This window comes from Emydura macquarii, unplaced genomic scaffold (genome assembly GCF_026122565.2).
Source record: "Emydura macquarii macquarii isolate MOO-44397 ecotype Brisbane River unplaced genomic scaffold, CSIRO-AGI_Emac_v2 contig_968, whole genome shotgun sequence".
Classification (NCBI taxonomy): Eukaryota; Metazoa; Chordata; order Testudines; family Chelidae; genus Emydura; species Emydura macquarii.
This window is the reverse complement of record NW_027131105.1, coordinates 5,960,283-5,983,870: the sequence shown is the minus strand read 5'-3', so window position 1 is coordinate 5,983,870 and position 23,588 is coordinate 5,960,283. Positions and strand designations below refer to the sequence as shown.

The following is a 23,588-nucleotide window of genomic DNA, read 5'->3' as shown; positions in this document are numbered from 1 at the left end:
CTGTTTAATTAAAATTTCAGAAACCAGCATTAAAGGAATAAATTCCTCAGGCCAACAGGTGTTTGATTTCAGCACACAGAGCTGGGTCGGCAGATGGGGAAGAGCCACCTGGCACTGAGATGAAGCCATCTCTGGGGTGGGTCCTGGGGGCTGTTTACAGAGATTCCCTCAACTGGTGCGGAGAGGCAGGTTTTATCCCCGGCTCTGGGAGGGGAGTGGGGCCTAGTGGGTTAGAGTGGGGGGCTGGGAGCCAGGACTCCTGGGTTCCGTTTGCTCTCTCTGAAAGAGGAGATCTAACTATCTGCCAGTCCCCCTGCTCTAACCATCAAATGCCTCCCTTCCCAGAGCCAGGGATGGAACTCAGGAGTCCAGCCCCACCTCCCTGCTCTAGCCAAGACAGCCCACTTCTTCCCCAGGGCCAACACTAGGACCCCGGAGTCCTGACTCCCGACGCACACTCCCAGCTTTAACCCACCAGACCCACGCCCTGCCAAGAGCTGAGTGTAGAACCCAGGAGTCCTGTCCCCTCTTGGGAAACTCACACCCGACCAATGTCCGTCTTAAAGTGGGTGGGGGATGAAACCACCAACAGCCCTCCTGTCTGTTTGTCATAAATCCTGATTCCCCTGGGGTGGCACCTGCTTTATGGGCCCGTCCCTGGTGTTCAAAGGGCACCCGACGGTACCAGATAAGGAGACTGGGCTGGATCTGGGAGCTAATGAGTAACCCCAAGAGCTGTGGTGACAAGGATCAGATCCACTGGCTGATCTACAAGGCGTGAAGCCTCATCTGCTGCTATAAAGGGCCCACCACACCCACCCACACTCCCAGGGAGAGGCTGAAGCCCATCGCAGGCTGTGGGATGAGCTGGCAGAAGATCCTAGGGGCCGTGATCGGAGGGGCCCTGCTGCTAACGGCCGGAATCCTGTTGGGCCACTTTGCCATCCCCAAAGGGGGGGCTGACCAGGGGGCGCCCAGCTGGGTGCAGACCGTGGGCCGGGATCTGGATGAATCCTTGTTGCAGAGCTTCATGGATCAGGTGGAGAGTGGGAAGATCCGAGAGAATCTGAAGTAAGGAGGGGAGGAGAGATGGAAAAGCCCCACTGAATCCACCAGCCTTCAGGAGATCCAGGACTCCTGAGCTCTTCGGGACAGGATCATCCCTTACAGTCTATTTCCTCTCTGGGGGGACAGGATCATCCCCTACAATCTATTCTCCCCTTGGGCCAGCTAGCCTCCCTTCACTCTGTGGCCAAATTGGAGCCAATGCCCCATAGAGAGAGAGGCCCTGTATCCCTGTGTTAGGTAGACCCAGCTCTGGGAGAGGAGTGGGGTCTAGTGGTTACAGCTGGGCAGGTTGGGAGCCAGGACTCCTGGGTTCTCTTCCCAGCTCTAGGAGGAGAGTGGTGTCTAATGGTTCCAGCAGGGGGGGTGGGAGCAAGGATTTCTGGGTTCTATCCACCACCAGACCCTGCTGAGCTTTTGCCCTGGGCAAGCTGTGATCTCAGGCACCGCCCTGTACCCCTCACCAGGGCCCTGGCCTCCCGGCCCCATATGGCTACAACTGAGGGAGATGAGGCGCTCGTGAAGCTGCTGCTGAGCCGCTGGCAGGACCAACAGACCGGTCTGGACAGCGCCAGCGAGGATGTGTACGGCGCGTTCCTGTCCTTCCCTGACCCACAAAGACCCAACAGCGTGGCCGTGGGTGCGTGGGGGCCAGTGAGGGGCCAGCGGGGTGTGCAGGGCAGGGGGCTGTAGTGGCGGGATCAGGGTACTGGAGGGAGGGCTGGGCAGGGAGCTGGAGGGATCAGGGGATGGAAGAAGGGCAGGGCAGGGAAAATTGGGAGGCAGGGCAAATGGGTGCAGGGCTGAGGGGGACATTGGGGCAGATAGACTTGTGGGGGGCTAGATAGACCTTGAGGCAGCTGGGGCTAAAGATGGGACACTGAGGCAGCTAAGGATAGGCAGCAAGGACTGGGGTGGGTCTCAGGGAGAGATGGGGGCAGGGGACAGGCCAGGGAGTGTGTGTGTGTGGGGGGGGGGGATTAAGGCAGCTGAGGACAAGGAGCTGGAGGGAAGGGATCGGGGGGGCAAACCAGGGTAGAAGGGGCAGGAAAGATGAGGAGCAAAGTTCAGGACAGGATGCCCCTTGGCAGGCACCCCACCACTGACGTGATCTGCCTCGGCCCCCAGTGGAGAACAGCAGCCAGATCTTCACAAGCCGGCGCAGTGAGAAGAACGTGACCGCGGACCAGGCCCATGCAGACGTGGTTCAGCCCTATGCTGCCTACGCCCCCCCCGGGAATCCCAGGGTATGGAACGGGGCTGGGTGTAACCCCTCACGACCTCCTCATGGCCTCAGCTCAGCCCCCCACCCCACCCCCCCAGGGTCTGACTTTCAGCCAGGTTATCTTATCTCTTCTCCCAATCAGGACCATGCTCCTTCTTTTATGAGCCCATAAAGGCTGCTCAGGGATCTCTGTCCCTAGGGTGACATGCCAACCACTGCGTATCTATGGAGACAGACAACCCCCAGCCCTGCCCAGGTCCATCTGTCACTGTGCCAACAGCCACTTATCCCCAGAGTATCACTGGAGATGAATGATTGCCCGCAGGCTGTTGAGATACCAAGAGAAACAGCTGCCCCCCATATGGCCACAGAGCCAGGCAGACATACTGTCAGGCTGACAGGCACATAGTCCCAGAGACAAACAGCAACCCCCACACGTCATCACGCCGACAGCCGCATGTCCCCAGACAAACAGCCACCACAGCATGTCACCTTGGCGACAGCCTCTGTCCCCAGGTGTAAACAGCCACTCCATCATCATGCCAACAGCCACATGACCACGGAAACAGCCACGTATCCCCAGAGACAAAGAGCCACTCCCACACATCGCCATGCCAACAGCCACATATCCTGAGGGATAGACAGCCCTCCCTCACACATTGCCATGCCAACAGTCATGTATCCCTGGAGACAGACAGCCACCCCCATGTCACCAAGCTGACACACACGTGCCCATGGAGACAAATGACTGTCCTCACATCAAGGACCTTTAGGGCCCAGTCCCCATAGCAACTCTATCCTTGCTCCCCGACCCTGCTGATCCTCTTCCCCCCGCCCTAGCGCTCTGGGGCTGACCCCTTTCTTTTCCTCTCAGGGGAGGCTGGTCTACGCCAACCAGGGGAAGCGCAGTGACTACCAGAAGCTGGTCCAGATGGGCATTGACCTGAATGGCACCATCGCCATCACCCGCTATGGGGGGGCCGGCCGTGCCGACAAGGTGAGGGGCAACCAGAGCCTATTGGCCACGGACACCAGACTGGCCACTCATGTGCCACTGGAGAGTGGGACCTCTGGACTCCTTTCCCCCCTCCCAGCCCCTTCACCCAGTCACCCCCTTTGCCCCCCATCCTAATCACCCCCATCCTCTGTCCCTCAGTTTTCCCCGGTTTCCCATCCCATCACCTCCTTCCCCAGTTCCTTTCCCCACAACCTCTGACCCAAGGCCCCTTCCCCCCAAGTCCCATCACCCCATATCCCACTCCCCCAGTTCCATCAGCCCCCACACGTCCTGCCCAAGGCCTGTCCCCATCTGATCAACCCCCAAAGTCTGATCAGCCCCAGCCGGGGCACTGCACAGATCCAGGGGTGGAGGGCAGAAGAGCGGGTGGCTGGATGGAACAGCCGTGGAATGCCATCGCTGCACCCCTGGGAGGTGGGGGCGGGGGAAGTCCAGATAGAAAAGGGGGAACTGAGGTAGAAATAAGGGAACACCCTACCACAAGCACTCCTATCTGGGCCTCAGTGTGGAGAGGGGATAAACCAGCTGCCCTTCGCCCTCTCCCCCGGCAACGGTGGTGATGGAGTGGATAATCTGACTGCCCCAACCCCTAGGCAGTGAATGGGGCAGAGTTTGATGTGGCTGGCGTGGTGGTGTATACGGATCCTGGGGACATCAATGATGGGCAAGCATCGGAGGAGGAGACCTACCCCAACTCCTGGTACATGCCCCCCTCTGGTGTGGAGCGGGGCTCTTACAATGGGTACTTCGGGGACCTGCTCACACCCTATTACCCCGCCAAAGGTAACATACCGCTGGGCAGGGTGGGGCTGGCTTTGATCCACAATGCATCTTACTGTCCCCTGCCATGGAGAAGTGGGGTGTCTGTCCCAACCCCCTGCTGATGAGGCCAAGAGCTTCCTCTTCAATTCATCTCCTTATCCCCTGCTTTCTTTCACCCAGATGACACCCCGTCCTCCGCCCCAGCTATCTTCTGTAGCGGGGAGGTCTGCAGGTTAAACAATCCACATGGGGAACTGCTATCCTGGAGTGCCCCCCTATTCCCTGGACTATAGGAGCCCAGTTGGCCTTGTCCACCCCATCCACTAGAAATCCTCTCCTGCCCCTCACCATCTGCCAACCCTGTGCAGAACCCAGAAGACTTGTCTCCTAGTTCTGCTGCTGTAAACATGAGACCCCGACTCCTCTTCCAGAGCCAGGAACAGTATCCATGAATCCTGATTCCCAGTCCCCATCGCTGCTCTGGCATAGGCCCTTGGGGTTTTTCACCTTCCTCTGTGGCATGGGGCCCGGGTCACTTGCCGGTGGATTCTCTGTTCCTTGAAGTCTTTAAATCATTATTTGAGGACTTCAATAACTCAGCCTTAGGCTAGGGGTCTATTACAGGAGTGGGTTGGTGAGGTTCTGTGGCCTGCGTTGTGCAGGAGGTCAGAGAGATGATCATAATGGTCCCTTCTTACCATATAGTTTATGAGTCTAACCCACTAGACCCCACTCCCCTTCCAGAGTTGGGATAGAACCTAGGACTCCTGACTCCCAGGCCCTCTGGTACTCCGTGTGTAGAATCACCATGTGAGGTACATCTCCCCACTCTTATCAGATCCAGGTCTGGACTGCCCACCACCTTTGCAGCAAATGACCCACCCATCCCAAACAGGGCCCTGGGAGAAGGGGGAAAATGAGTGCCCTTCTGATTAACCTGCCTTTCCCCCCTAGAATTCACCTACAGAATCAAGGAGTCAGAGATCCAGGGGATCCCGCCAATCCCAACTCAGCCCATTGGCTTTGAAGACGCCAAGACGCTAATCTGGTGGGTGACTAATGCAGTGGGGTTGGGGCAAAGGAGCTGTGAAGTCTGGCTGAACCCATCCCATAATGGATCTCACTGTCCTCCTACCCATTAGACTTGCAATCATCTCCCCCTCCACAAGCCCTGCCAATGTCCTGTAACAAGACACAGTAGGTGAGAATAAAAAGTGGCTGGAGTACTGGACTGGGACTCAGAACACCTGGGTTCCATTCCCGGCTCAGCCACCAGCCTTCTGGGTGACCTTGGGCAAGTCACTTCCCCTCTTTGTGCCTCAGTTTCCCCATCTCTAGAATTGAGATAAAGGTATTGACTGAAAAGCACTAGATAAGAGCTAGGGAATATTACTAATCATAGAATAAATAGGGTGAAAGGGGGATACACATACGTGTGTTTGGCACACCATCAGATTTAGCCACTAGGTGGCAACAACAACTCAGGTAGCAAGTCAATCTATTAAAAACACCAGTTATTAAATGCACGGAAAGAGTGCAACAAAATTAAATGCAACCACTGCCCTTCCCCTTCCGATTCTAACTTGGATGCATCACTGTGGTCAGGAAATTAACCTGAACTGAATTACTTGATCGTCAGCTCTTTGGGGCAAGGACCCCATCCCAGAGGCGGCTGCATCTCAGTAGGCGGGAGGGATCCCTGTATAACTGTGTTTTTGTTCTATGTTTGTAAAGCTCCGGGCACAGTAGGTTTCGTGGTCCATGCCTGGGGCTTCTGGGCACCACCAAAATAAGATAATAAATAACAAAATAACAACCCCCAAGGCAACGGGAAATGCCTCGTTCTCTCTCAGTCCTGCCAGCACCAGTGTATGCTGGCTGTACTGTACATGCCATGGCCCCTCCGAAGAAGAGAGGTGGATCGAACACCCTAATAGCACATATTTCATTAGGCAGAAATACCACAAACCAGTTTGGTTTACAGTGTAATGCACAGAAAAGGAGTGGGGTTCAATGGCTGTAGCAGGGGGCTGGAAGTCAGCACTCCTGGCTTCTCTTTCCAGCTCTGGGAGAAGGGTGGCGTCTAGTGGTTAGACCAGCAGACCTGAGAGCCAGGGTTAGAATGTGGGGGGAGGGGAGGCTAGGAATAAGGACTCCAGGGTCTGTCCACAGATCTGGGCGGGGCAGAGGGCCCCCCCAGTGGGTTGAGGGAGAGGGGGCTGGGAGTCAGGGTTCCTGGGCTCTATTCCCAGCATTGACTCCCTGTGTGCCCTTGGCCCATTCATGTCTACTCCTTGTGCCTCAGTTTCTCCATCTATAAAATAAAGACACCCTACACCTTCTGGGGAGTGCCGGGGGTCCCCAATGTTTGGTCTGTAAAGCACTTGAAGCATCTCGAGGGAAAGATGCTGCAGAGTAAACAAAGGAACGTTATTAACAAACAGCAGTGGGAACTGCAGCCTTCGTGGCCAGGGCAGAGCCGCTGAGCCGGCTGGCAGAGGAGGCTTGGTACTTTCTGGGGGGGTGGCAAATGAGATTTGGAGAGGGGCAGAGATTCTGATAAGCCCCTATCTGCGGCTCTGTTTCCTCCAGTAACCTGGCTGGCCCTGTGGCACCTGTGGCCTGGCAAGGCTCTCTGGGCTGCTCCTACCATGTGGGGCCAGGATTTCGCACAGGGGGGCAGTTCCCCAACACCAGGTATGGATGGACACACCAGGGTCCAGGATTGCATCCCACCCCTGCAGCTCCCACCAGAAATCCCCCTCCTTCCTCAACACTCACTAGGCTGACCCATTGCCCGGACCCTGCACTCCTGAGCGGTGTGTTCCCAGCAGAGCAGTTAGATCAAACCACAGCCTCCTCTCGCTGGGAGACTGCGAGGTAACATGACTTTAGGTCTCAGAATTCAGAACAAGAACCCAAACACAGAGAAAGACAGAGCACGCAGGCTGCTTCCTAAGGCACAGCTCACCCCACCTTACTCCAGGCTGGCTGGCTGTTGACTGCCCACCGCCCAGGCCGCTAGGCCCAGATCCGCGCTTCCCTACTGAGCCCCCTGCCAGAAAAATCCCTGCAAATGTAAGGTGATCTGATCACAATCTGAACAGGGTTCAAGATACCACCTCAGGGCTCTGGGTGATCCCAAATCCCCTCATACACACCCCCACACTGACCCCGACTTCCTCTAGTCTCAGCTCCCCTCTCCAGCCTCCCCCATACCAACCCCCCCAACCCTCACTGTGCTGAACCCCGATTCCTCTCCCCGACCTCGGCCCCCACCTCCCCTAGGCTTTGCCCATGCTGGCGCCAATTTCCCCCAGCCCGTTCCCCTCCCCAGCCCCCATCCTGCCCCCCCCACCGCACCGACACACACGCCCCAACCATCACTGGACTGACCCCAGCTCCTCCTGCTATCCCCACAGCGATGTCCAGGTCAATGTCCACAACCAGCGAGTCATCAAGAACTCCTCCAATGTGATGGGGTTCATACGGGGCAGCGAGGAACCTGGTGAGTGTCCCCCTCCCAAATCACCACCAAGCACCCCCCACCTCCCACCATTCCCTCCACCCACAACTCTCTTCCCCCCACAAGCCAGGATTGTCCCCCACCCTGCCCCACTCACTACACTGGGCTCCCTCTCCCCCCACACCCATCTCCCCAACCTCTCACACTCTCCCCCTCCCCAAGCCCAGGAGCACCCCTCCATGGGCTCCCCTCCCTCGGTGCTCCCCAGTTACCCTTACCCCCACCTTATTGGGCTCCCCTCCACCCTCCAGTGCTGCTCCTTTACCATCTGGGCTCCCACACAGCAAGCTTCCCCCACCACACTCCATCCTGAGCAGCCCTCCCCACCCCCACGCACTCCCTCCCACCCTGCCACTGCTCCCTGCCCCCTGATCAGCAGCAGGGCTCCATCTCTCTCCTCCCCCCAGACAGGTACATCTTGTATGGCAACCACCGGGACAGCTGGGTGCATGGAGCCATCGACCCCAGCAGTGGGACAGCTGTCATGCTGGAGATCACCCGCGTGCTGGGCAAGATGCTGAAAGAAGGTGAGTGTGAGGGTTCGGGAGGTGCACAGGGGATGTAACTATCCCCAGTGCACAACTGGGGAAACTGAGGCACAGACTGGCCTTGCCCTCAAGGTCAGCCAGCATATCAGTGGCAGAACCTAGGAGTCCTGACTCCCAGAAACCCCCTGCTCTAACCGCCCCGTCTGAATCTCCACCGTGTGTGTTTCGTCACAGGGAAGTGGCGACCCAGAAGGTCCATTATATTTGGCAGCTGGGGGGCAGAAGAGTTCGGTCTGATCGGCTCCACCGAGTACACAGAGGTAAAAATCCAAGAGAGGCGGGGACTGAGGGGTGCTCCCCTTTGGAGGGGAGGAGATGTGGGTGGGTGGATGTGACTGCTGCTCCCAAGCAGACCTGCACCCGCGTACGTGCTGAGTGGGTTCCTGATCTGTTCAGGACAGTTACAATGGGACTGTCACTCCGGGGAACCCTAACACGTCACCATCCCAGATCAGAACAGTGGGCCCATCCAGCTTGGTTTCTCCCTGCCCCTATACCAGATCAATGGGCCCCGCCAGCCCATTGTAACCTATATAGCCCCTCCTGTTCCCACATCAGACCCATGGGCCCAGGCAGCTCACCCAATCCCATTACACTAACCACGGGGTCTCACCCCCCGCCCAGGAATTCTACAGCAAACTGCGGGAGCGGAGTGTGGCCTACATCAACGTGGACATCTCCGTCTTTGGTGAGCATGGCGGTCTGTCCCACCATCCCTTCTCCGCTCTTGCTGCACCATCCCCTTCTCTGCATTGTGTAGAAGGGCCTTGACATCGGGCACAGACAGGCTGGGGTGTTTGTGGGCAGGAAGGGATTAAAGGGAGCATGCATGCACGAGCGCACGTGCAGTCAGACGGACACAAGTGCGAGAGCCCGCGTGCAACTGCATATGTGTCCGAGGGGGTGCAGCTGACTGGTAGTGTGAGTGTACACATGCCAGAGCCATGCAAGGAACAGCACATATGCAACTGACACACATGCAAGTGAGAGCACACGTGCAAGTGCATGCAGTTGGACATGCGGCCAAAAGTATGCAACTCAGTGCAAGAGCAAGAGCATGCAATCAGTCAGTGCCAGAGTAATCACAGGAGAGCCACAAGCACACACTAATGCAAGCGTGCAAAGGTGCATGCAAGAGGGCACATTCCATAAGCGGGTGGCACGGTCTGCAGGTGATGCTGGTCTGGCTGTGCTGTAGGACGGTTGGGTGTGGGGAGGTGTCCCAGGGGCCCGGGGAGTGATGGGTCACCCTGTGTGATCCGGCACAGCCCCTAACACTGCCTCACCCATGCTTTCCACAGCCAATGCCACTCTGCGAGCCCAAGGGACACCGCCAGCCCAGAGCGTCATCTTCGCAGCTGCTAAGCAGGTACTTGTGGGGGGGAAGGTCTGTGTGTCCATCCCCTCCCCTCCCGCAGGGGAGTCTGTCTCATGTGCACCTCTTCTAGGTCCAGACCCCGGCCAGCACCTCCATGTCCGTCTATGACAACTGGAGAAACCACTTCAACCGCAGCAGCCCCAGCTATGGCATCATCCCCAGGTGAGGCCCCGGGCCGGGGGGAGCCACCACCCAGCCCCGCTAGGGAGTACGAGGGATGGAAAAGGGGCATAAGATCTCCTCCCCACCCCCTTCTGTGGCTCGAATTGAAGACAAAGCCTCATTGTTAAGGAAGTGGCAGGTGGGGGTTACAGGGCTACATGGGCCCATTGGAGTGATCCGGGGTGGCAGGGAGGGGGAATACCATTGACCGTGAGCAACTGTAAACCACGACCCCAACCCAACCAAGGAACGGGAGCTTGGGGACCTGCCCCTGTAGGCAGGGGCCATATCAGTGCAGCAGGAGATTGCAAACTGTTCTCCACCCAGGGATGTTTCCCACCCCCTCCTCGCCTGGCCCGGGTGCGGTCTTTGGGCCCAAGTCACTCACCCCTCTCCATCCCCGGCACAGCTTAGGGTCTCTGGGTGCCGGGAGTGACTACGCCTCCTTCATCCATTACTTGGGCATCACCTCCATGGACATCGCCTACACCTACGACAGGGTAAGGACACCTGCTGCCCTGAGATGAGCCTGCCTCCGGACAGACATGGCTTCAATCCCAGATCCCTGCCCACGCGTGACGCGGGGCATTTATGGGGCGCTGGAAAATAGGCAGAGGGACCACAGCATTGGGCTATCTTATTGCTACCCTCTGCTCAGCAGGGGCGCTCTGCCCTCACCATCAGTGCTGGCCCCCAGGCTGTGCCCAGGGGCGCTGTATTGCAGGCAGTAGAGTGGGGGGCTCAGTGGGAGGGGGAAATCTCTTTCACAGAGCTGGCCCCCCGTGGGGCTAAGGAGCGGTGCAGGTGAGTCAAGGTGAGGTTTTGCTGGGGGATCTCACCTCACTAGAGGAAAGAGGCGGCCTCTGTGCCCCCTTTGTTCTAAGCTGCTTTGCCCCTTCCCTGCCCTAGAGCAAGACCTCTGCTCGGATATACCCCGCCTATCACACGGCCTTCGATACCTTTGACTACGCTGACAGGTTCATCGACCCAGGTAAAGGGGCGTGGGATTCACCCAGGGCAGATCTGGGGCCCTGGGTACCACGATGGGAGGTTTAGGATGTGCCTCACCCCTTTATCCCCGTTTGGCCACAGGGTTCACCAGCCACCAGGCCGTGGCCCGGACGGCTGGCAACGTGCTGCTGCGGCTGGCCGACAGCCTCATCCTCCCTCTCAACGTGAGCGACTATGGAGAGAAGCTGGATGAGCTGTACAGCACGGCCGCCCAGGGGAACTTCCTGGCTACCCTCACTGCCAACAACATCTCTCTTGGTACGGTCGGGAGACCTAGGTTTTAGCCCCAACGATCTCTCTCGTGCTGGGCTGCAGGGAGTGGGATGGGGCTCTACCCTCTCGGTCAGGGCCTGCTCCCATGGCCACTCTTGGTCAGTAGCGGGTGCACTCCCCACAGTCAGTGCTAAACCCAATGCTTCAGCAGAGTGGGAGCCACAGAGGCCCATTGCCTGGCTTCCCTGGAGAGCCCAAGGGTATGGGGAAGGTGCTGATGGGGGGCGTAAGAAGGGGGATGCAGACCCTCTCCCTTACACTTGGTCCTGCCCCCCTGGCAGGCCCTTTGAAGGCTGCGATTGGTCGGTTCAAATCGGTGGCTGCTGACTTCAACCAGCGGATAAGGAAGCTGAAGGAGGAGGAGTCTCCCAGGTGAGCCCCCCGCCACTGCATATGCATCTGCTTATTTTGCACCGCCACCGGTGGGTGTGCACGGCGACACCTGTCTGCCTCCGTACCACCACACGGTGCTGCAGGGAGCCGTCACGCGCGTTAGCATGTACACATACATGTCACCTGTGGGAGTGGGGGGAGTCTCCCCTCCCCTATCTACAAAGGGCGTGAGGCTTGGACCCAGGGAAGCAGGGATCTGTTGTCCTTAGTGGGGACCCCTCTGGGAATGGAGCTTGGAGGGGGTCTCGTCCAGTCCTCCAGACTAGAGAAGGAAAGGCTGGGACAAGGTCAGGAGACCTGGAGAGCAGTAGGCAGGACTGGATGAGATGATGGTGCCCCCCACAGGGCATCTGATGTAAGGCATCTAATCCTACTCTGGTCTCCCCTTCCTTCCCACCCGTCCCAGTCCTCTCCAGATCCGGATGGTGAATGATCAAATAATGCTGCTGGAAAGAGCCTTCCTCAACCCCAAGGCCTTCCCCAACAAGTACTATTACAGGTAATGCCATCAGAGGGGCTGGGTAGGACACCTGGCTTTCATTCCTAAGCGCCCTTCCCTCACCAACTCCTGGTGGATCCTGATTGAAATGTGTTGGGTGAAAGGGCAAGAGATTGAATCAGCAAGAGATTGAAGAGTAGGAGGGGAGCAGGGTCTAGTGGTTAGAGAAGAGGGGTCTGGAGTGTGGATTAGGGCTTTCAGCCAGGGGGCTCCGAGTCAGGACTCCTGGGTTTTATCCCCAACTCAGGAAGGGGAGTGGTGTCTAAGGTTCGAGCATGGGGACACCAGGCGGTCTCTTCCCAGCTCTGCCACTGACTCTCTGCATAACCCTGGGTGAGCCCCTTCCCCTCTCCATGCCTCAGTTTCCTCTTGTGTATCACAGGTCTAACATGATACTGACCTCTCCAATTCTCTTTCCAACTCCTCAGCCATGTGATCTGGGCATCCAAATCCTCTGACCAGGCCACCTTCCCAGGACTAGCCGACGCCTATGCTAGTGCCCTTGAGACAAAGGACTGGGACCAAGTCCGAAAGCACCTCACCATCGCTGTGCAGGCTGTGGAGAGTGCTGCCTCCTCCCTGGAAGCCGTGGCCTAAAATGTGGGGGTCCTCCACCCGGCTCCCACCCTGTCACTCAAAACCCAGCAATGTGCACAGCTTAATTACCTTACACAGGGGCCAGTCTTGACACCTCATCAATGCCAAATGCCCCTCCATGCCCAGTGCTGACCTGATGGCATCCCCTAGTGTGGGCAGTGGGGGGGAAGAGCATGACACCCCAAATACCACTGAAGTGGTTCCCCCAGAGGCCTTTTGTGGCTGGGACCCCTGACTGATTACCCTTGCCCCTGCCCCTCCAACCAAACCTGGACCATTAAAGCAACTTATGACAGCAGCGGCTGCTTCCGTTTGTTCATGTGGTCAGTGGGAAGAGTAGAAGATGAAGCTCATAATGGCACAGGATTAGGGGGGCTGTAGTGGGGTCCCCTTCCCCCTTTCAGGATTGGAGGGGCAACTCCACGGGCTCTTCACCCCCCTCTTTCCCTTCCCAAGCTGGGTGGGGATCAATCCCAGGGGGAGGAGGGAGCAGAGCCGTGCTGAGCTGCTGGGCTCTTTGCTCCCTCTCTCCCTCCCTCCCGGAAGAGAACTCTCCAGGTTTCCAGCCGGGCTGAACTTCAAGCACAACTGGAGCTTTTCATGTCATCGCCAGACAGGCTCCAGCCCCACTGGAAATCCATCCTGTCACTCCCGAAAATATGAGTTGGCAACACTGTCCGTCACACAGGTCAACCATCCTGGGCCCGGTGAGCCCTGCTACCACAGCATGGCGGTCATTAAATGCCCCACGGCCACAGCACAAGGGCAGGGCAGGGATCAGGACTCCTGGATTCTATCTCCAGCTCTGGGAGCAGCATGGGGTCTTGCAATTAGCCCACAGTGGGATGCTGGGAATCAGGGCTCCTGGGCTCTGTCTTCATCTCTGCCATTGCCTCAGAATCGAGTCCCATCCCTTCTCTACGTCTCATTGCCCATCTCCAAAACAGCAACAACAATGCTTCCCCAGCTCCTGGCCCACACAGGCTCTGCAATCGTGGGGCCCCACTGCTAGGATTGCTACTTCTGAGATGCAAAAATCCATATGTCACAATCCAGAGCAACTGTGCTTGTATTTCCCTTCAGTGGCCCAGCAAGGGCTCCCACGCCCAGGCTTCCCGCTCCTCAGCTCTTGGCTCTCTTCCTTCTGACCGGGAGGTTTCCAAGCTGCACAGAGCTCCCTGCAACAGAGGCAGCTGCCCAAGTCAAACCGGCTTGCTTCCCCTTTAGAGACAGTTACCATGTGTCATTGCTACAGTTATAAGGTACCACCCAGCACTTCCTAGGCAGGCCTACATCATTCTTAAGGTAAACAGCACTGCAGAGAAAACATTCAAAACAAGGCAAGAACCTGCTCGCATGCTAAGACGCTTACCAGGAACCCCAACCCTAACATGGATTCTGGCAGAAGTCCTTCAGCTGTCCCCCTGTCCTCCCCACCCAAGGGGTTTCCTTGTGGTTACAAGTTCATCACAGCTCTTCAGCTTGGAACAAACTTCTAGTCCTATGGGGCCTCAATAGGCCCCGTCCTTCCAACCCTTCTCTAAGGATTGGGGATGGGTCCTCCGCGCACCAAGGGTCCTGTCCGTTTGCCGGATCAGGAAGAAAGCCTTGAGCCAATTTAAAACCAGGCTATTTAGCAAAAAAAACCAAAACTTTTTTTTGTCTGCTGGGCCCTGGAGAATCCAGTTTGATCTACTAGTTACGTGCACTTCTCCAGGAGGGCGTCTCCTCTGGAGATGTTACAACCTGGGTAAATTTACCTAGGCACCCCCTGCTATTTTCTTAGTGACCCTTCCCATGGAAATACATGTAACACAGACACCATTGCATTTTCAGTCCAGTGAAGTGCAAAGATGTTAAAACTAATTCAATAAGGCTTAACTTCATTCAGTAAAGTTCAGTCAGGCAGGATATTGTGGGAAGTTGTCAGCCTGTCACACCAGGATGATTTTGAGGCCATACAACTGGACAGCTGGCAGTGTGTACTGAGCGTCTGGACAGACTTCCTAGGACAGGGACAATCCTGGGAAAACCTGGACAGGTGGCAACCTTACTGGCTTACCATGACACAGCAGCCATCTTGGGTCACATGGGTCAGGCCCTGTTACCACAGCATGGTGGCCATCTTGGGTCACATGGGTCAGGCCCTGCTACCACAGCAAGTCGGCCATCTTGGACTGCATGGCTTTCACAAGGCTCAATTTGCAAGGCAGCCACTGGCCCTTGGCTTTAAGGCACCAAACAGCTACTGCCAATGGGGCGTGGCGGAGCCTCCAGCCCAGCAAGCCCACATCCTGGCTCAGACTGCAGGGGCAATCACACATAATGAGGGCTCTGTACCACACCGACAGCTCTCACTTACCCTGAGTTCTCTGTCCTGAAACTACGGGCTAACTCTGAGTCCCCACGGAGTCGCAGGGGCCTCCTGGTGATGGCAGCTCCCAGCCTGCAGGGTCCTAGATGTCTCCCACTCCTCCCCGCAGGGCTCGGGGCTGGAAAGTGAAAGGAAGACAAGTTAGTGCCAGCCACTTTGAAATGGGACCCATCCACAGCCACCCCTGGGTCTGGGCAGGCAGCCTCTTCTCTGCTGCACCACAGGCTGCTGGTCCCAGCCCTTAGTGCTCACTACATCACAGCAGCTATGGGCTGCCCACCGCCGAGTCCTTTCACACCTGTGGCTAGGGGGAGGGTATAATTCTCTAGCGGGCAGGCTGAGTCTGTGCTGTACAGCACAGGGCAGGGGCTCAGTCAGGGGTGCTCTCCGCACACAATCTGTGCTGACCCTCGGGCTCTGGCTAGGGGTGCTGTGCTGCTGACCTTAACGTGATTTCAAAGGAGGCCCACCAACGCTTCCTGGTCACTAAACTCACCTAGCACTTTCCCCAAGCACCCCCACTAGCTGGGCAAATTCCAACTTGGACAATTAAATGTCACCTCCCACCGTATCAGCTGATTACAGGTGCTTCTTCTGTCTCACCAGTTGCAGAGCGTTTCTGTCCACTCCTCACCCCAGAAGTAGCGGTATCTCAGGCTGGGGCAAGGGATCCCTGTATAAATGGCCCTCACGTGCCTCCTCAGAGGGGCCTACATCTCATCACTAAGTGAGAGATCTCTGTATAAACAGTTCCCATGCCCCACCCCAGAGGTGGCTGCATCTCAGCAGTGATGAGGGAGCCATGTATAAACAAGCCGGGCGAGGGAGCTCTGTATAAACAGCTGCTGTGCCCATATCAGAGGCAGCTGCATCTCAGCGTCAGGCAAGGGATCCCTGTATAAGCGGCAGCCATTGCCCATCCCCTAACTCCCTCAAACTGAGGGGTTGGATAGGGATTGGTGGCTGGAGCTGATAGACCCAATACCTCATTCTACCCTCTCTCCCTGCACGGTGGCCACCAATTACTGCATTTTAAGGGCAAATATTGCATTTATGGCAAATCCCACCCCAGCTCAGAATCAAAGCAGGAGACTCTTGGACCCTGAGCCCCTCTGGTCTGGGGCACAGACATCAATCCCTCAGGCCACCCCTCCAGCCCATCTAGTTCAAGCTAGCCCCTCCCACTCCCAGCTCTTTCCTCCCCCTAATTCCACCTGGTGTCTTAAAGCAGAAAGCTTTGGAAAAATCCTGCAGTGATTGTGCAGGCCAAGGTCACCTTTAGCTTCTGCCGAAAAATTCCTCCCCCCTGCCGCAGAGAGGTCTGCACACAGCATCTTGGGCTTTGAGGCCATCAAGCTCACTCCCCCCACCCACAGCTAAACGGGGTATTAATCTGGCCATTTGCAGCTGGGCCAGGCGGGGGATTTGTGATTTTAAAATATGCCACCAGCTGTTCAGCCACCTGAGCAGGGCAGCAATGTAATTAATGGGATCCGGACCCACACGCTGGCTCTCTTTCTCCACACTTCTCAACCCCCCATGAATTGGCAGCATCTCAGCCTCATGGGCATCAGTAAATCATCACCCCACTGACCCCCTCAAAAGCTGTATCAGATCCCCTAGGGCCTGGTACTGTTTGTGTTACACTAGTGCCTAGAGGGCACCCGAGATCAGGGCTCCATTGTGCCAGGCACTACATAGACCCACAACTCAGATTGGGGCCCCTCATCATCCTGGGTGCTGCACAGACCCTGAGATCAGGGCCCTATTGTGCAGGGCACTGCACAAACACACAGCAAGAGACAGCTCCTGCCCCAAGGAATTACCAATCTAAGCAGACAAGGGGAAGGATAATTTTCCCCACTTGATGGGGAAAGCAAGGCATGGAAAGGTTATGGGATTTGCCAGAGGTCACACGGAGTCTGGGTTCCCAGCTAGTGCCCTAACCACTGGACAATGCTGCCTCCAAATTCCCCCAGAGCCAGTACCCCCAGACCGGAGGGGGATGAATTGCTGATGTTCTGGGCTCACACACAGGGAAGGTCGATCCGGCACTTGAACCTGCTGGAACTTAGCCCCAGCACCCCACTCCCAGCCCAGCCCCAGGAGACAGACACAGCAGCTTTTCAATGTGTCTTTATTGGCAGGGTCCAGGGGGGGAGCACGAAGTCTCAGCAATACATACAGTGGGAAGGACAAGTCCCCCTCCCCGACCCACCCCACCCCAACCCCACTCCCTCCTCCCACAGGCCTTGGACACGTTAGCGCTAATGTGGGCAAGCGCAGCCGCTAACACAAACCACCCGCTGCTCAGGGTGTAGATGGGCCCCACGTGGGTACGGTGTCTAACTGTAGATCCCACCCCAAAAAGAAATCCCCCCTCAGCCGCCTCCCTTCACCCTCAGCCTGCGCTCCCCACACCGCCTGCCCCCCACTGCTGAGATCCCTCCCCCAACCCCCTCCCAGCATTCACTCCCCATACCATCTACTCCAGACCACTGCGCGGATCCCTCCCCCAATCCCACGCCCAACACTGCCTCCCCCCACTGCTGGGATCCCTCCCCCAGCCCCACTCCCAGCCTTTGCTCCCCACACCACCTGCCCCTCCCACTGCTGGGATCCCTCCGCCAGCCCCACTCCCAGTCTGCGCTCCCCCCCCCCACACCACCTGCTCGTGCTCCTCACGCGGCCTGCCTCCCCCACACGCAGCGCTGGGCTGTACTCCCCGTGTCACCCATCTCCCCCACTGCTGGGATCCCTCCCTGGCCTGCACTCCCCACACTCTCCCAATGCAACCTCCTCTGCTATGTGGGAGGAGATAATTTTGAAACATGGGTGGTGTCAAGGCCGCCCCTACCCCAACCAGCAATTTAGTGAGATTGTAGATCACATCAGCAATAAATTACCAGAGCCCCCCTTCCCAAGGACCCGCCTCCCCCAGTGCCCCTCCCCCAGTCACACATGCACAGTGTCCAGTAGGCCGTGGGGGGATTTGAAGACATCGGGGATGTCGCACTCCAGTTTACAGATGACCTTGTAGATGGATTTCTTCCAGGAGGGGTCAGCATCACAGCCCCGGGAGATGGCACTAAAGAACTCACGCAGGGTGATCTGGGAGACCTCCAGGAACTTGCTGGGGATCTAGATGGGGAGAAAAGGACACGAGGACATCACCCCATCAGGCCCGGCGAAGCCTGGCCCAGGAGAGGTATTAGCTGGCCTCCCCCAAGGTCAGTTTCCTCTTTTCGGTTGCTCTCATGCCGCCAAAGCCCAGGCCTGCACTCCTCACTTCACCCTCTTCCCCTGCTGCCAGGAGCCCTCCCCGGTCCCCACCTCGGCCTGTGCTCCCCATGCCGCCCACTCACCCCACTGATGGGGCCCCGGCCTTATCCCCTGTGCCCCACGTTGCCTGTCTCCCTGCAGCCAGGCCCCCTGCCCACCTCGTAGTCATTGGCTTTGTTGTAGTGCTGGTTGAGGACCCGTGCCAGCTCCGAGTCCCGGGTGACCGTCAGTGCCTCGGCACTGGGCACCCCATCGCTCAGGGCCTGGCGTGAGAACTTCTCCATCTGGATGTAGAAGAACTCCCGGAAGTTGCTGAACCACTTGATGAGCTGGGACGTGATGCAACGATTGAACTGCAGGGATGGCAGAAGGAGAGAGACATTGTCATCAACACAGCGCGGGGCCTCAGCGATGATCCCTCCTCCCAGACCCCCAATTCACTGAAAACAGGGAGGTGACCCCCCCTTCGCTGCCCCAACTCCCTGGAAAAAAGGGCAGTCCGATTTCCCCTCCCTGTCCCCCAATTACCTGCAAAGGGGGGTCTGATCTCCCCTCTTTGCCCTGAGCTTCCCTCCCTACCCCCCAACTCCCTGAGAAAAGGGGGAGCTGAACACCCCTTCCTGCCCCCCAACTTCTGGGGAAAAGGGAGGTCCAATCCCCCTGTGCTGTCCCCCAATTCCCTGGAAAAAGAGGAGGCTGATTCCCCTGTTCCCCCCCCCCCATTCCCTGGCAAGGAGGGGTTGCAATCCCCCCACTCAAACATCTCCTGTCCATATGATCTACCTAAGTGTCTCTTTCTGGCTAAAGGTCAGTGTGGGGGAAGGGGCAAGGGACATCTCCCTCCACAGGTGGATGGGGCTAGAGGACCTGCATGGGCCATGTAGAAGGGGGCTTGGATCCATGGAGAAGTTCCTTGGCCAAACAAAGTTGGGGAAGTTCTGGGGGACCCACCTTGACGTCGGAGAAGTAGGTCTTGAGCGTCCCGGAGCTGGGGTAGCGAGTGTAGAAGAACATCAGCTTGGCTTTCTTCAGGTGCCCAGGGGTGAGGCCCTCTTGGGAATGATGGGGTTAAGGAACAGCCAGGGGAAGGGTTATAATGGGGGCATCTCATTCCCAGGCCCTCCAGAGAGCAGCCTCCCCCTCTGAAAGCAGTGACCCCCGCCCAGGAGCTGAGAATAGAACCCAGGAGTCCAGACGCCCAGCCCCTCCTCCCCACTGTACCTCATGAGTCTCACCTCTCAATCTCTTATTCCTGGCCCTAGCAACTCGGCTCAGGTGGGGGGGGGAGGCAGTCATGGGAGGGGGCAGAATAGGGGAGGCTGTCAGGAGAGGAGGCAGTGTGTGTGCAGAGCGGGGGACAGTGGGGGCCATGTGTATGGCAGGAGGCAATAGGGGGAGCGGGTAGGGGAGGGGGCAGTGTGTAGAGCAGGGGACAGTGGGTGCAGTGTCTAGGGCGGGAGGCAGGAGGGGGAGCGGGGAGGAGGCAGTGTGTAGGGCAGGGAACAGAAGGGGGAAGCGCACAGGACAGGAGGGGCAGGGGCAGTGCGGGGGACAGTAGGGGGAGGGGGGCAGTGCATAGGGTGCAGAAGAGCAGGGTGTGTTTTTGCCAGCCCACCCCCCACTAATCCCCAGGATTATTCCCAGCAGGTCCCTGGTGGGTTTCAGGAGGAAGCTCTTTCAGAGCTGGCACAATCGGCTTAGGGTCCGGCTCAGCCTGGTTAACTATTAAACCTACCCCAGGCCCCAGGGGAATTAGCAGCGGGCGGGTGGTGGGGGGAGCAGGTGATGCTAACACCTGTGCTGCCAACGCCCCACAGGTGGCAGCAAGATGGGAGCAGGTGTGGAGCAGGAATGAGGAGCAGAGCAGTGCCGGGGCAGGGCTGATGGCAGGGCTCAGTGAGTGTATGGGGGGGCATGGGTGTGTGTCTGCTCAGTGTGTCAGAAGGAGAGAAGGAAGAGGCTGTGCGTGGATGGCCGGGTCGGTACATGTGTATGAGGCGGGGGGCAGAGTCTGGGAGCAGCAGGGGCATGCCTGTGTGTGGTTCAGTGGGAAGCAGTGTGTGTGTGGGTGGTGAATGCGTGTGGGTTAATTGGGGGCAGTGTGTGTGGGTCACTGGGGGGGCAGGATGTGGGGAAGCAGGGGGTGTGTGGGAGAAGGAGGGGTAGGGTGTGTATGTGGGATCAGATCCTCTCCATGCTCCACCCCCACTCCTGGCTGGCTACTAAAGGATATTGAAGGCCTGCAGAGGGCCCCCTCCAGGCCTTGGTGCATCTCTGTGGCCTGGACCTTGGGATGCTGCTGGTTGGCTGGCCCTGCCAGCTGGAAGAGGGCACAGTGCGGCTGCAGCAGGTGGCGCGAAGACAGCTTGGTGCGCAGGCTCACGCCCTCCCAGTAGGCCTCGCCCGCCACTCTGTCCTTGAAGACAGCTGGGTATGGGGGCACAGCCATGGGCTGGGGGAAGGTACCGGCCACCAGCTCAGGGGGGGCATGGGGCAGGCTCTTCCTCACCACTAGGGGCAGCGCCTCTGTCTGGTCACTTGGGTAACTGAGGGGGGGCTCCTCCGGTGGCGGATGCTGGCAGGCAAACACCTGCACGACCGTGTCCACCACCTGGGTCATGGCTGCCCCAAGCTCCTCCTTCAGGGCCTCAGCCAGGCTGCCAGGATGTCTATTTGTTTCCCCACGGCGCTGGGCGTTGGCTCCAGCTCTGCCTGGCTTCTGGGACCAGGCTGCCCCCATGTTGCCTTCTTCCTCCCGGGCCACCCCGCTGTAGATCTGGCAGAGTTTCTCCTGCAGCTGGAACACTTGCTCACGCATCCTCTCTAGTTGCTGCTTGAGCTGGCTCCGCTCCTGGGCCCGGCGTGAGCGACTGGGCCCGGAGCCCCCTTCCTCCAGCTTTCCATCACGGTATGAGCTGCTGATGCTGCACACAATGTTCTCTACCCTGGCCCGTTTGGCCCAGGCAAAGTCCTTGGCGCCATCCGGATCCAGACCCCTCTTCGCCGTGACTTCCATGTCCCCCTGGGAGGACTCTCCCGAGTCACAGGCCTCCGTCAGCTTGGCCTTAGCCACCCCCCTGCGCAGCCATTGGGAAATGAGATCGCTGCCAGGGTAAGGGGCTGTCACGTCTCGGTCACTGCAGCCCCTAGCCTGGTTCTGGAGGCTGTGCTGGTAGCCGGAGCCCTCCAGCTGCTGCTTCTCTAGCTGCTCCAGCTTGAGATTGGTGCCAGAGAAGGACATCGTCATCGGGAGAGTCTGCAAAAAAGATTGGCTGCATGGGAACTGGGGAACCTGCAACCCTGCTCCCTCCGGCAGCCTAGTACTGCCCTGGGGCGGTAGAGTCAACACTGAATGCAAGGGGAGAGCCCCCCTACTGAGCCCCTTCCCCACTCCCTGCAGCACAGTCCCCCTAGCACCACGCTAAGGCATTGGGATCAGACCATAAGAACGGCCATATTGGCTCAGATCAATGGTCCATCTAGCCCAGTATCCGATCTTCTGACAGTGGCCAATGCCAGGTGCTTCAGAGGGAATGAATAGAACAGGTAATCATCAAGTGATCCATCGCATTGGCCATTCAAGCCTCTGCCAAACGGCAATCCCTGCCTATCCTGGCTAATAGCCATTCATGCACCTATCCTCCATGAACTTATCTAGTTCTTTTTTGAACCCTGTTATAGTTTTGGCTTTCACAACATCCTCTGGCAAGGAGATCCACAGGTTGACTGTGCGTGGGGTGAAGAAATACTTCCTTTTGTTCGTTTTAAACCTGCTCCCTATTGATTTCATTTGGTGACCCCTTGTTTTTGTGAGGAGTAAATAACACTTCCTTATTTACTTTCTCCACACCAGACATGATTATATAGATCTCTGTCATATCCCTCCCTTAATCGTTTCTTTTCCAAGAGGAGAAGTCCCCGTCTTATTAATCTCTCCTCACTTAGAAGCTGTTCCATACCCCGAATCATTTTTGTTGCCTCTTTCTGTATCTTTTCCAATTCCAATATATCTTTTTTGAGATGGAGTGACCAGATCTGCATGCAGTATTCAAGATGTGGGTGTACCATGGATTTATAAAGAGGCAATATGATATTTTCTGTCTTCTTATCTATCCCTTTCCTAATGATACGCAATATTGTTAGCTTTTTTGACTGCCGCTGCACATTGAGTGGATGTTTTCAGAGAACTATCCACAACGACTCCAAGATCAGCATTGACGGCGAGGGGAGAGCGCCCCCTACTGAGCCCCCACCTTGCTCCTTTTTCTTTTCTCAGCGCATTCCCACTCTGCATGGAGGTGAGGGGGGGCGCTGGCTCAATTCCAGCCTAAACATGGGGCAAGAGCAGGAAAAGGGTCAATACAACTGGCTCATGCAGAGATTGGAGCGGGTGGACCTTGGCCGGGCAGGCTGGGGGAGGGTGCAGGACCCTTTAAGGGCTGTAGGCAGTGATGCCATCTGGGGCAAAGGTTCCCCCCAGCAAACCCTCCCCTACAGTTGCTAAAGCAAACAGGCTCCTGGCTGCTCCCAGAGAATGCTGCTAGGAGAGGTGTGTGGGGCTGACGCAAACCTAACAGCCCCCTACTTTGCACCACGCACAGTGCCCCCAACCCTCCACAACACCCTCTCCCTGCTGAGATCCCTGCCCCCATATCTGCCCAGGCCTGAGCTATGGCAGACTTCCCAGTTCCCCCCTGCCCCGCCAAAACCTTTGGAACAACTACTAGGAACAGGCTGTGCCATGGGTAGAAAGCAGGAGGCTGGGGCAATGGGGCATTAACAACCCCCATGGCGCTGGCAGCAGGGAGGCAGCACCAGGATTTTGGGATCTGTGGCTAAACTTTATAGTAAACAAACAAGCCCTCTCCCTCGCTTCTGAACCCCAACCGAAGCCCTGCCTCCCCCCAGCATCCTCCACCCAGTCTCCCCTCAATCTGTTCCCTGCATCCCCCCACCTAGACCCTGCCTCCTTCCAGCCCCTTACTTCCTCCACCAGACCTTCCCTGCTCCCCTGCATTTCCCATCCCAGTTCTCTCCCACCCTCTGCCTCTGAGCCACCCCCTACATACCACACCCAGACCTTTCTGCCACCAGCCCTGCATCCCTTCTGCAACTGTTTCACTCCCTGCATCCCACCCCCAGCCCTTCCCTGGCCCCAAAACCTGCGCATCACCTGACCCAGACTCTGCACCGCACTCCCAGCCGCTCCCTGCCCGCTGTATGCCACCCCTTATATTCCAACTCCAGCTTCTCCTCACCCAGACCCTGCCTCCCCTCCACTCCCCGGCTCTGCTCCTGAACCCCCTCCCCAGATCCCTGGGGTGCCCTGGAAGTCCCCAGTTGACTCTGCCCCTTTTGCCCAAGGTGGTACCTGAAGGTAGGTGCCAGGGGCAGCTGGTATTGTGACTCACCGCTTGGTGGGTGCCCACCCTGGGGAGAGCCCCTGAGCCCCGATCCCTGGTGCCAGCTGGTCTC

The 23,588-nt window shown here is 57.7% G+C and overlaps 3 protein-coding genes and 1 long non-coding RNA gene across 4 annotated transcripts; 1 reads left to right on the top strand and 3 right to left on the bottom strand.

Annotated features, from left to right (window-relative positions):
• The first annotated feature begins 834 nt into the window (after positions 1 to 834).
• On the top strand, positions 835 to 12,466 carry NAALADL1 (N-acetylated alpha-linked acidic dipeptidase like 1). Its single transcript, XM_067544435.1, has 19 exons — positions 835 to 1,071; positions 1,533 to 1,719; positions 2,199 to 2,312; positions 3,165 to 3,287; positions 3,902 to 4,091; positions 5,025 to 5,118; positions 6,663 to 6,767; positions 7,493 to 7,578; positions 8,004 to 8,123; positions 8,319 to 8,404; positions 8,769 to 8,832; positions 9,446 to 9,513; positions 9,593 to 9,684; positions 10,094 to 10,184; positions 10,594 to 10,675; positions 10,777 to 10,953; positions 11,250 to 11,340; positions 11,768 to 11,860; positions 12,289 to 12,466. The coding sequence occupies exons 1-19, from the start codon at positions 863 to 865 to the stop codon at positions 12,455 to 12,457; spliced, it is 2,241 nt and encodes a 746-aa protein (XP_067400536.1). The 5' UTR covers positions 835 to 862; the 3' UTR covers positions 12,458 to 12,466.
• A 721-nt stretch (positions 12,467 to 13,187) lies between these two features.
• On the bottom strand, positions 13,188 to 16,273 carry LOC137150480 (uncharacterized). The gene is made up of 3 exons (XR_010918980.1): positions 16,108 to 16,273; positions 14,820 to 14,949; positions 13,188 to 13,635 (listed from the first exon to the last, which is right to left on the bottom strand). It is a non-coding gene; the product is annotated as an uncharacterized lncRNA (long non-coding RNA).
• A 1,234-nt stretch (positions 16,274 to 17,507) lies between these two features.
• Positions 17,508 to 19,557, bottom strand: LOC137150198 (prospero homeobox protein 1-like). Its single transcript, XM_067543952.1, has 3 exons — positions 19,065 to 19,557; positions 18,272 to 18,466; positions 17,508 to 17,972 (listed from the first exon to the last, which is right to left on the bottom strand). The coding sequence occupies exons 1-3, from the start codon at positions 19,125 to 19,127 to the stop codon at positions 17,787 to 17,789; spliced, it is 444 nt and encodes a 147-aa protein (XP_067400053.1). The 5' UTR covers positions 19,128 to 19,557; the 3' UTR covers positions 17,508 to 17,786.
• Positions 19,558 to 19,699: 142 nt separating this feature from the next.
• LOC137150197 (prospero homeobox protein 1-like) lies at positions 19,700 to 23,584 on the bottom strand. The gene is made up of 2 exons (XM_067543951.1): positions 23,525 to 23,584; positions 19,700 to 21,369 (listed from the first exon to the last, which is right to left on the bottom strand). Exon 2 carries the CDS (start codon positions 21,358 to 21,360, stop codon positions 20,224 to 20,226), a length of 1,137 nt encoding a protein of 378 aa, XP_067400052.1. The 5' UTR covers positions 21,361 to 21,369; positions 23,525 to 23,584; the 3' UTR covers positions 19,700 to 20,223.
• Between the last annotated feature and the right edge of the window lie 4 nt (positions 23,585 to 23,588).